The 13,419-nt window shown below is 38.2% G+C and overlaps 1 protein-coding gene across 2 annotated transcripts in view; it reads left to right on the plus strand.

Moving 5' to 3' along the window:
* LOC124722101 (arrestin domain-containing protein 2-like) overlaps positions 1–3,540 on the plus strand; it is a 219,647-nt gene extending 216,107 nt beyond the window's left edge. For both annotated transcript variants that reach the window (XM_047247298.1, XM_047247299.1), the window contains exon 10: positions 2,588–3,540. In XM_047247298.1, the coding sequence (XP_047103254.1) occupies positions 2,588–2,763 (176 nt within the window). In that variant the 3' untranslated portion in view covers positions 2,764–3,540. The remainder of the gene's footprint in view (positions 1–2,587) is intronic.
* The last annotated feature ends 9,879 nt before the right edge of the window (positions 3,541–13,419 follow it).

Below are 13,419 nucleotides of genomic sequence, written 5' to 3' on the forward strand. Positions count from 1 at the left end.
ATTGATTTAGCTTATACTAAACTTTAAAACCCAGTTATTTGTATGAAAAGTACAGTTTAGTAGTCTAAGTGATAAATCCAACTATGATTCTCAAATGTGTCACAGGTAGCAAAATAAAAATAACAATTCACAATCTGAATGACATTGAACAGGATAGTGATAAACATAAAATTACATTTATTGGTGATCCCATGCTCATTCCAAGTTGAAGCTTTCAGAATACATAGAGAAAAATAGTATCTTTTGCATAATATTTTTTTTTGTGAATTTGAAAGAAAATTTTTCAAAATTCAGTCAATTCAATAATGATATTTTTATAAAAAAATGTGTGTATATTTTTAACCAATTATGTTTTATATCATATAAAAGCCCCTGAAAAGAGCTTTCAAACAAACTCAGTTTCACTGTTCTATCTTAATTAGAACACAAGTTGTGAACAAATCAGTGTTGTTGCACATGTCTTTTTTTCTTGTCTTTTCATTTTTTCTAGCACCCATCAGTCCTGCTCAGAAACATTTTGACAAAAAAAAAATTAGAAAAAATTTTTGTATGTTACTGTTTATGAATACTACAAGCACACTTAATATCAAATAAGTCAAAGAGGGTGAGGTTGTAGCACTTGTTAATTTGACGCAGAATAACCCCCTCTCTAAGCAATGGCAAGTGGAATTTGTTGAACCACTGCTGTGTGATTCATGGTTATCATCTATTTCATCATGAGTAAAAGTTACTCCAACAGTGAACAGGTGTTGCTGATAAAAGGCTACATCACATGCTGATGCAATGTTCAGCCCAATTTACTATGCTGAAGTGATCAGAATTTACGGCATTCAGAGACATACAACATAGCCTACTAGACATCCTTACCTTAAAATAATGTGGTACTGCAGCCTGTACTGTCAGTGGTTGTATTGTATTCATATCCATAAATATGGAGAAAGTGAATCATGTAAGCTGTTTTGGTTCAAAAGCTATGCCCTTTTCTGTTCTCAAGCTGTAAGGTCTTTGTCACATGTACAGTACCATGCTAATAATTCAACCTGTATAATTGTGTAGGTGTTGGGTGGTGATACATTGCCCTACGTCTTGCATCCTAAAAATCAGTCTATTGATTATAACAGAGTTTGTGTTCCTGGGTTTCTATTCATGTGGATGATTCAGTTTTTCTACACAAAATTTTGATCACTGACATAGGTAGCTGTCTTTGATAGGTGGTTAGCACATCTAAGACCATCACTGGCACCGCCAGATCATGGCAGCTAAGTCTGTTGTTGAACTAGAATTATGAGACTGAAAGAATGCCTCAAAATATATTTTCCAAGAATAATAATTTTCAAGACATCATCATTATGGAAGTAAATAGTGGATTTTACTGTCCTGGATAAGCTTCTTTGCAGTCTTGAATATGAATGCTGCCAGTAAAAATTAAAGTCAGCCACAATTTTCTCAGCTGCACATGACACTCAAATGGATATTACAGGGGCTACATAGTTTGGATATTCAGCATAATGTATTGTGTTGAATTATCTAATGTGGATATCTCAATAGTTATGTAGTAATGTTGAAATATTATAACTATGAGAATGAATATAGATGGCAAAAGTAATGAATCTTTTCTTGGGACTTCCTTTTTAGTCTCTTCTACATAATCCAATTTACAATCAAGATCAGCTGTTTCTCATAGCTTACTATTTATATTTTTCATCTATATTAAACAATTATATACTCCTGTAAATAACTTATTTATCTCAAATTTTTATGTCAGTGCTACCTGATCTAAATGTGTATGAATGTATAATACAAATCATGCTGTTTGTTGCCACCACTTATTCTTCTTTGTCTATGATTCATTACTCTTTTAATCTTACAGCTTCTGTTTCATCCTTCAGAGAATCAGTCAACCAGTAGTTATTATGACACATTCATCAATTTTGACTTTACTGTTTGAGCATTACATGAAAGACTTGATGACAGTGAAGTTCAGCAATTAAATCACAAAGATTAACTGAATATGGTATGCACAAGAAAGTCAGGGATTTCTGTAGAACAAATCAGTTTTTTGTTTTTTGCTTCATTCTATTCATCATGAATCCAAGTGAATTCCATTACAATCATTCTGACAGCCTTAAACAATTTTAAAACTTTCACTTTTGTTGTGGAATATGTGGGTGTTAAGAATACTCTACAGTTAATGGGTGTAAAAGTCAGTAATATAGATAAATACGTTTCTGACTATAACAAAACAGTTTCTAAAAAATTCATGAACTCACTAATGACAAAAATAACTTAACAACATAACAGAGGGGAAGTGATTGCAGCAAAATCTGAATATATATTTGTAAAAGTAAGGGGTTAAAAAATCATGTAAGGGACCTTTATATTTACTGTCAGTTACTGGGAACTACAGGTAGAAGTCACTCATGATAACATAATTAGGCTGTAACTATGAAATGTCTCAAACATAATTAAACCAACAAGTAAACTGAAGTAATAAGACCACTGAGGAAAATGTGTGAGAGTCAGTGCAGTTCTAAATGTGAACATGAGATTCATTTTGTAATGTGAGATTTATGTTGTATTGTTGCAGAAGTGGCATGTGAACATGTTGAGGGTGGTCTGTATATTGGCCCAGAGTTCCTGCTGGGGCAGGTCTATGATGGCAGCAATGCACATGATGCTCGTGAAACAGTTGTCCTGTACAGGCCTGTGTATGTGACTGTTGTCAGAAATGATGGCATTAAACCTAATGCCACAACTACTTAAAGAAGCTGTCAACCATTACTCTGCAGTGTGTGTCACACCCTGTGTATTTGTTACCTGATTAACATTTTTAAAAAAATCTTTTAGTATGTGACATAATAGTAATTTGTCTCATGCTGTCATACAAACTGTTAATTAATTTAAAAACAAAGTTTCATGTGTCTATGATCACTAAACTTTTATTCCTGAAAACTGAGATGAGTGCTCAGTTATGAGATTATTTTTACTGTACAAAATATTTTTAAGCAAACCTCTTTTTACAATGAATCTTGACAGTTCACAATTAAGATTTTTCAGAACTGAGGACTATTTATAGTTGCATGAAAATTACTATCATATATGAATCAGTCATGTATTTTTCATTGAAATAGTCTCAAATTAAACACTTCTGCAGTTTACAGAACGTCTTGACTATGGGATTAGCATATATCTAGCAACCGAAAGTTGACAGTTTCCTGTTTGTCTTGCTGTGAACATGGGGAACTTATCATTTCAAACTGTGGATTTTTCTGAATCACGCACAAATTGTCTGCAGTTACCTCAATGTAGTTAAGGAGCACTACTTACATAGAGAGAATAAACATGTTTCATTGATTGGCAACTCCATGGAGTGCTGTGTGCGCAATGACCATGTATGTTAAATTAAAAGAAAGGTCAGCGTTGGTGATAATATTGATGCTTAATTAATAGCAGAATTGATTTTCGATCACATAGTGATCATCTTCAGTGCTGTACACATTAAACTCAGACACTGGTATCAAGTTATCAATAACCAAAACTGAGAAGCGATCACAATATCGCTTTTCAGTTTTGCTTATTGATAACTTGTTACCACTGTTTGAGTTTAATGTGTACAGCACTGAAGATGATCACTATGTCATCGAAAATCGATTCTGCTATTAATAAAACATCAATATTATGACCAATGCTGACCTTCCTTTTAATTAAACATGTTTCACTCAGTGGCATTTCAAATCAAAATTCAGATAGTTAACTGGGATCAGAATTCTGAAGATTTGTAGCAATAGTTACAAAGTGCTATTGATATGATTAATGAAAATAAAGAAGTACCCTCCCCCTCCCCAATCGTTTGGTTGAAATTAAACATACGAAATTTGGTCAGTCTGGATTTGTGGATACAGACACATCAATCTTAAATACATTTGACTATTTCACTACAAACAAAAATATTACCTGAATAAGTTTCAAAAATATTACCTGCTCATGCATTCTAACAGCTTATAAAAATTCAGTTCTAATGCTCAAATACAAATTTGCATTGATACTTTTGTCAGGTCACTAATGTATCTGTGAAAGAAAACCCCTAATCACTAAAGCAAGCTATATTTGAACCTCTATTCTTGCTGTACACATAGTTCAAACATCTTAATTGTAAAACTGCAGATTAAACTAGATTCATTGTTAAAAATGAGTTATTTAAATGATAATTCTTTGTACATCTATTTTTCTTTCTTCTTCCTTGTGTGAAAAATTTTCTTGTAACTGAGACCATCATTGTATGAAAAAAAATACCTAATATGGAAGAAATGCTTGGTGAGACATAGACATCTCAAGTGTTTTTAAATTAATTAACTTTGTTTCACCAAGCTACAGATAAGTCAATCAGAATGCTACATTTGGGATTGAAATGTGTCTTAGATAATGTATTTCCATGATGAAAGAATATGCAAAATAGCTTTAAATGTTGTTTCTATATTGGATAAATTTTATCATGTAAATTTTATAATTGAGCAGAGGCATTATTAATGTTTTGTGTGAAGACAGTGTTATATGTGTGTTATGTACTGAAATAAAATATGTAGATTTGGTGTTAAATATTGTTTCCATGTGGTTAGAGGCTGGTTAGTGGGAAGCCCTATTCAGTTTCTTCTGTACAAATATTTAACAACCTTAAAATGAAGAATGAGAAAAGAACTGTTCAATCAACAGACTGTTGAGACACAATGCCCTAATCAGATGTTATGTGTGTGCCTGCATAGCCCAAAAATACCCCTTCAAAGTACCTCTAAAACAAGAGGGATAAATTTGTTTACAATCATTTTGAAAGCATTTTCCCATATATATATATATATATATATAACATTTTATAACACTACATAAATTATGAAAAGTGATTTTGATAGAGCACAGTGGAGTACACTTGTTCTCTCATTGCGGTGTTTATGAAAGTTATTGTTATTTTTAAATGTGGGATATAACATTAATAAAATTGTTGTTGAATGTTAATGATTGTGAAGCTGTTTGTTATTGTGTACTTAAATATATGCATAAAAGAGGTTTATGTGTGAATCAAATGTTTTATTCTTCTCACCAACTTTTGTTCAAGTGCAGGTTTATTGCAAAATACACTCCTGGAAATTGAAATAAGAACACCGTGAATTCATTGTCCCAGGAAGGAGAAACTTTATTGACACATTCCTGGGGTCAGATACATCACATGATCACACTGACAGAACCACAGGCACATAGACACAGGCAACAGAGCATGCACAATGTCGGCACTAGTACAGTGTATATCCACCTTTCGCAGCAATGCAGGCTGCTATTCTCCCATGGAGACGATCGTAGAGATGCTGGATGTAGTCCTGTGGAACGGCTTGCCGTGCCATTTCCACCTGGCGCCTCAGTTGGACCAGCGTTCGTGCTGGACGTGCAGACCGCGTGAGACGACGCTTCATCCAGTCCCAAACATGCTCAATGGGGGACAGATCCGGAGATCTTGCTGGCCTGGGTAGTTGACTTACACCTTCTAGAGCACGTTGGGTGGCACGGGATACATGCGGACGTGCATTGTCCTGTTGGAACAGCAAGTTCCCTTGCCGGTCTAGGAATGGTAGAACGATGGGTTCGATGACGGTTTGGATGTACCGTGCACTATTCAGTGTCCCCTCAACGATCACCAGTGGTGTACGGCCAGTGTAGGAGATCGCTCCCCACACCATGATGCCAGGTGTTGGCCCTGTGTGCCTCGGTCGTATGCAGTCCTGATTGTGGCGCTCACCTGCACGGCGCCAAACACGCATACGACCATCATTGGCACCAAGGCAGAAGCGACTCTCATCGCTGAAGACGACACGTCTCCATTCGTCCCTCCATTCACGCCTGTCGCGACCCCCACTGGAGGCGGGCTGCACGATGTTGGGGCGTGAGCGGAAGACGGCCTAACGGTGTGCGGGACCGTAGCCCAGCTTCATGGAGACAGTTGCGAATGGTCCTCGCCGATACCCCAGGAGCAACAGTGTCCCTAATTTGCTGGGAAGTGGCGGTGTGGTCCCCTACGGCACTGTGTAGGATCCTACGGTCTTGGCGTGCATCCGTGCGTCGCTGCGGTCCGGTCCCAGGTCGACGGGCACGTGCACCTTCCTCCGACCACTGGCGACAACATCGATGTACTGTGGAGACCTCACGCCCCACGTGTTGAGCAATTCAGCGGTACGTCCACCCGGCCTCCCGCATGCCCACTATACGCCCTCGCTCAAAGTCCGTCAACTGCACATACGGTTCACGTCCACGCTGTCGCGGCATGCTACCAGTGTTAAAGACTCCGATGGAGCTCCGTATGCCACGGCAAACTGGCTGACACTGACGGCGGCGGTGCACAAACGCTGCGCAGCTAGCGCCATTCGACGGCCAACACCGCGGTTCCTGGTGTGTCCGCTGTGCCGTGCGTGTGATCATTGCTTGTACAGCCCTCTCGCAGTGTCCGGAGCAAGTATGGTGGGTCTGACACACCGGTGTCAATGTGTTCTTTTTTCCATTTCCAGGAGTGTATAATGCAATAAGACAAGATGAATATACATTGGGAAAACAGGCCAATATATATGCTGGTTCAAAGTCTTTGCATCAAGTGTGTAGGGGCAATAAATCGTGTCTTGGAGAAGAACTTTTGTTAGAGACAAAATATTCACTGTTGCATCCTTTTCACTGGCTATGCCCCTGAAATTGGAAGGGCATAGGCACTCTGCTGTTTGTGTATGCAGTGTGTGTTGCAATGATCCAGTCATCTGCTCCATATGAAAAGGATGACAAAGTAAATTAAAGTTCTTGATTTGTTTCTAAAATATCTTTCCCACTTAGAGACATCCACTCTTATGGTTTTCTTTTTGAAAATTACTCTAGCAGGTTATTGGTGTAGGTAACATGCAGCGCATCTCATTAACAGACTCTGCTGCTTCATTTAAATCTCACTGTGCCAGTGCAGTGAATAGTAAATGACACTTAGCATCAATAGGAATCTTCAGCAAACATTTTGTCTCTAACAAGAGATGTTACCCATGATTGCTTTGAAAGATCCTGTGTGACATAGGGCCTATATATGAATCCTTTTTAAATTTATTTATTTATTAGGATCTGACCTTTTGAAAAACTCTCAGCACACAGCACAAGGTTTTATATAACAAGGTTTCATCTAACATTATGTATGCTAGATATTTTCATCCCACTTTCTGCTTTTTTACTCTGGCTCCAATTCTTTTAGAAGCACTATCCTCCTTTTATTCCTCCTTGATCATTACCATACTTATCATTTACTAACCATGTCAATGTGTGCTCCATTCAGTATTAACCAGTAGAAATATGAAGAGACTATTTTAATTTAGCTGAAAGTTATGTAGACCCTGTTTTGGAGTTCACAAAGCTTATCATTGAAGCTGAAACCGGCAGCAGTTAAAAACTTTACAGATCACTCTGGATGTTTGTTACTGTTTTAAGCATTTCTGACTTGAATATTTCCAACATTTTACACAAATTTCTGTATATTCACCTTAAGTGCTGGAGATAAAAGTTTATCTATTGTAATAGGGCCTATAGCAAATACAAGGTGAAAAAATCAAGCTGACAATAACATCAGAAATGGCAGGGGACATCAAATTGAGCAATACTTATGAAATTAAACATAGGCTACAAATCATTAATTTTCAAGCTACAGCCAATGAGAAATGACCACATGGAAGTTAATGCACAGTACAGTAAGAAAACATGTTTTTAAGTTTGTCTAATAATGTGGCATACGTGCTGCCATGTTCTGTACAATGCCTGAGTCACCACCAACAAGTACTCAAACAACAGACTAACCCAGCCCAGGATCTGTGATATTTCTGAACTGGGGCAAAACCTTGATAGTGGCATTTGAGATATGATGTCAAAAATTTAAAAAAATGTTTTTCAGAAAATGTTCATTTTGTAGTGCACATCTTTCTGAAGAGTTTGATGTATAAAATGTAAATGTTCAAGGATATGTGTGTGACATGTCATTTGGTCTTAAGTGTGCCAAAGTACAGTGTCAAGCCTCTTCACACAGTGTTCTTCTATCACACATCACTGTATTTCGCTCTGTGGAATTCAAACAGGTATATTTTGTAATGAAAGCCATCAGACCTGTATTCAGGATGGTGTAAATTAAAATGTCATAGGTGCCTCTCCTGTTCCCAGTTGGCTGGTTTGACATCCTACCCCTCTTCTTTTTTTTCTTTTTTTTTTTTTAAACTCACTATTAATACTGGGTGGGATTATTTATGGCCCAGAGAAAGTGTAGCGATCTGGCAAAAATTTTCTGTCAAAATTTCATGTTCTTGGACACCGAGAAGATAATATGTAATCTTTCTTACCTGTTAGTAACTTATTTCCATTCTGGTAGTTTGAATCTATGAATTTTGTTAATAATTATAACAACACTTATCACTTGCTCACCAAATCAACCACATAAATAAACAACGTTTGGAATTCACCTGTTCAGGTTTATTCAGCTCAACTCATATAGCCCGATACACTTATGTCTCCAGGAAAGCTTTTTTTTATTTCCAGATGTGATGGGGATTCTGCTGGCAGAGACATCACATACACTATGCACGCATTCCAAAATCAGCTTACAATTTGTTCAGAAATGAACTTAGAATATGATTAAAAAGATCCAAAAACCAACAGGGATGTATTGCAAAATCATATGAATAACCAATAGGCCAATGTACACTGGATGCTAGGTGCTTTGTGAAGCTAAGATTTTTTTTCTTCAAGAATATGATTTTGACTACCCCTGAAGGAAGTTGTAATATATTCCTAGATTCATCACTTAAAATTGGTTCTAGAAACTTTCTGTGAAGGTTTTCATGAGACAGTTTGCATCTATCTTCAGGCATCTGCCAGTTCTGTGTTTTCAGCATCTTTGTGAGACACTCCCATAGGCTGATTGGCTCTATGGCCATTCACACTGGCCATCTTTGTATCCATTCAGTATCTGCTGTTAGTCATATTTGAAACAGGTCCCACACACTTTAGAATATTCTTGGATGAGTCTAACAAGTGTTTTGTATGCAGTTCCCTTTGAATACTGATTGCACATCCCTAATATTCTACCAATGAGCTGCAGTCTATCAACTGCTTTATGTATGACTGAGCCTATGTAATAGTTCCATTTAATGTATTTGAAAATTGTTGCATACAGGTATTTGTGTGAGGTGGCCTATTCCAACTGTGATTCTTTGATATTATAGTGAAAGAAATTCATATTGTTTGTGTTATGTGAAGTGAATAATTTTACATTTCTGAACATTTAAAGTAAGTTGCCAACCGTTCATCACTTTGAAATCTTATCAGTATCTGACTAAGTATTTGTCTAACTTCCTTCATTACAGATAATTGCATAATCTGTGAAAAGTGTGAGGTTACTATTAATATTGTCTTCAAGATCACTGATATACAACATGAACAGCAAGGCTCTCAACATACTTCCCTGGGAAAGACACAAAGTTACTCCCACATCTGTTGATGACTCTTCATCTAAGATAACTTTGTGCATCCTCCCTAACAAAAAACTCTCAAACTAGTCACAAATTTCACTTGATAACCATACAATCGTACTTTTAATAATAAGCATAAATGTGGTACTGAGTTAAATGCTTTCCAGAAATTGAGAAATAATGCATCTACCTGCCTGTCTTTATCCATGGCTTTCAGTATGTCATATTAGAAAAGTGTGAGTTGTGCTTCACATGATCTATGTTTTCGAAATCTATGTTACTTGCCATGGACAAAGTCGCTCTGTATCAGATACCTCATTGTATTTGAGTTCAGAATATATCCTAATATTCTAGGATGAATGAATATCAAGGATATTGCATGGTAATTTTGTGGATCATGTCTGCTACCCTTGATGGATGTGGACACGTGCTTTTGTCCAACCACTAAGCATGGTGTTTTGTTCATAGGATCTACAGCAGGGTATAGCAAAGTGAGAGGAAAACTCAGTCACAAATTCGGTACAGAATCTGATAGGGGTTCCAACAGGCAATAGAGCTTTGTTCAGTTTTAGTGATTTCAGCTGTTTACAAATGCCACTGACTCTAATATCTATTTCATTCATCTTTTCAGTGGTATAAGAATTAAATTGGGGCAATACTCATGGGTTTTCCTTTGTAAAGGAACATTTGAAAATCGAGTTAAGCATTTCTGCCTTTGCTTTGCCACCCTCAATTCAGTTCCTGTCTTATCCTTGAGTGGCTAGACACTAACTTTAGTGCCACTAACAATCTTTACATGCAACCATGATTTCTTAGGGCTTTATGAAACGTCTTTGGACAGTATTCTGACATGGTAGTCGTTGCATTGCTCTCTTGACAGTGAAATGTGTTTTGTTCAGCATCTCTCTATCTATTACCCTACGCTTTGTTTTACACATCCTATGCAGTAGTCTCTATTTTGTTAGGAGTTCTTTTAAAGTGACTGTATACCATTGAGGATCTCTCACATCACAAACTGTTCTGTTGGGTGCATATGCACACATTAAAAAAAGTTTTGCATCACCCTGGTTCCCAGAACTCCTGAAGATAGACGTTGACTGTAGATATTGTATCACAGACACAGTCTCTTTGACTGTTCATAGATGTCACTAAACCCGGCCAAAGCTGTAAACAACCATGCATGAGCATTGCCTTTCAAACAGAAGGGGTCCGATAGCTGATCAGTTCCAGTCATTCCACCAGGAAGGAGGTACACGGCTCATGTTGTCTGTAGTTCAGCCATGCCTAGATGGTCAATACTGCAGTTTGATCATGTCCACATTATTACTTAGTGCCAGGAAGAGCTCTCAACAAGGGAAGTGTCCAGGTGTGTTGGAGTGAACCAAAGCGATGTTGTTTGGACATGTAGGAGATACAAAAAGACAAGAACTGTCGATGACATGCCTCGCTCAAGCCGCCCAAGACCTACTACTGCAGTGGATGACCACTACCTATAGATTATGGCTCGGAGGAACCCTGACAGCAGTGCCACCATGTGGAATAATGCTTTTCGTGCAGCCACAGGATGTCGTGTTATGATTCAAACTGTGTGCATAAGGCTGTATGATGCGCAATTTCATACCCAATGTCCATGGTGAGGTCAATCTTTGCAACCACGACACAATACAGTGTGGTACAGATGGGCCCAACAATATGCCGAATGGACCACTCAGGATTGGCATCACATTCTCTTCACCGATGAGTGTCGCATATGCCTTCAACCAGACAATCGTCGGATACGTGTTTGGAGGCATCCCGGTCAGGCTGAACACCTTAGACACACTGTCCAGCGAGTGCAGCAAGATGGAGGTTCCCTGCTGTTTTGGGGTGGCATTATGTGGGTCCAATATACACCACTGGTGGTAATGGACGGTGCAGTAATATGTTATACGATACGTGAATTCCATCCTCTGACCGTTAGTGCAACTATATCGGCAGCATAGTGGCAAGGAGTTCGTCTTCATAGATGACAATTCATGCCCTCATCATGCACGTCTTGTGAATGACTTCCTTCGGGATAATGACATCACTCAACTAGAGTGGCAAGCATGTTCACCAGACATAAACCCTATTGAACATGCCTGGGATAGACTGAAAAGGGCTGTTTATGGATGATGTGACCCACCAACCACTCTGAGGGATCTACGCTGAATCGCCATTGAGGAGTGAGACAATCTGGACCAACAGTGCCTTGATGAACTTGTGGATAGTATGCCGTGACGAATACAGGTATGCATCAATGCAAGAGGGCGTACTACTGGGCATTAGAGGTACTGGTGCGTACAGCAATCTGGACCACCACCTATGGTGGTACAACATTCCATGTGTGGTTTTCATGAGCAATAAAAAGGGCAGAAATGATGTTTATGTTGATCACTATTCCCATTTTCTGTACAGGTTTCGGAACTCTCAGAACTGAGGTGATGCAAAACTTTTTTTTATGTGCGTATATCCAGTGCATGGCCAATTACTCTTTTAAGCTTGAGCTATAGCTCCTCTGCATGTTCCTATCCTGAGCTAAAAGTTTCAAATTCCTTACTCAGATGTGACACTACTGCTTCTTTATGTAATTTACTGAACACATAAACCTTTCTACTTTTTTCATTTGCCCCTTGTACATTGCTAATAATTGTTGCAACAGCTGCCTCATGGTCTAATACCAGTTTCAATGTGGATATCCTCAAAGAGGTCAGGTTTATTTGTTGCCATTTGATCTAACATATTTTCATCATGAGTGGGGTTCTGAACCATCTGTCCTAGTTAGTTTGCAGAGAAGACATTTAGTAATGTTCACAGGGTGTCTTGTTACACTCACTACTAACAAAACTGTAATTATCCCAATTCATTGTTGAATGATTAAAATCTCATCCGACAATTACAGTATTTACACTCTAGTGAACTGAGGTTTCTCTAAAATTTTCAGTTACACTAGGAGCCGAGTCTGTTGGTCAATAGAAGTGTCAAATTATAATTTTGTGCCCACTCCTTGTATTGAGTCTTGCCCAAACAATCTCACACCCAGCTTCAGTTTCTGTCTCCATAGGTTTGAGTTTACTGTCTACTGTAACAAATACCTCACCTCCATTTCCCATTAGCCCATCCTTTTAATGAATGCTTAAATTTCCCCAAAAATCTCACTGCTGTCAACTTCTGGTATTAACCCACTTTTGGTACTTATTACTATGCATACTTCACTGCTTTTTAAAAGCACTTTAAACTCTGGTACTTTGTTGTAAATGACACTAGGATTTTAATACTCTCACCTGTGAGGGAGAGGAGGGGGGCATTTTTTGGACCTTACACTGATACTTCTGGCTATCCTGCACGTATCATTAACTGCACTGAATTGAGAGTCAAGCGATTATGCAATTAAAACAGAACCTTCATAGTGTCTAGTTCAAGCCTTCCATTTGACTCAGAATGAGGGGGCCATAATCTGTTCTCAGGACAATGCTGTTGATTGCCAGCTTTGTTGAAACTCTGTGAGTGAGGCTGGCATTGAGAATCTTCTCTGACAGTGACCGGAATGATACCAGTGACCGGAATGATACAAGTACAACCTCAGAGGCCAGATGACAGACATTGTTCATTGCAACATGTGCCATAATCTGCAATTGTTTACACTCCACTACCTTAATAGCTGCTGAATAGCCTCTCAACATGTTGAACAAGGCCCCTGGCATAGACTGATTCTACAGTTTTCCTTCCCATCCCTTTCTGTCATTTCTCTAAGGGGTACGATTATTCACCATACAGTTGGACTGCCAATGATTAATAGACCCCTGTCCTTTAATGTTTACCTCCAATTGACTGGGACTCAGAACTTTTTCTAACAGGTTCAGTGAGTCACATTGGCTTGATCTCG

The sequence above is a fragment of the Schistocerca piceifrons genome, chromosome X (assembly GCF_021461385.2).
Source record: "Schistocerca piceifrons isolate TAMUIC-IGC-003096 chromosome X, iqSchPice1.1, whole genome shotgun sequence".
Lineage (NCBI taxonomy): Eukaryota > Metazoa > Arthropoda > Insecta > Orthoptera > Acrididae > Schistocerca > Schistocerca piceifrons.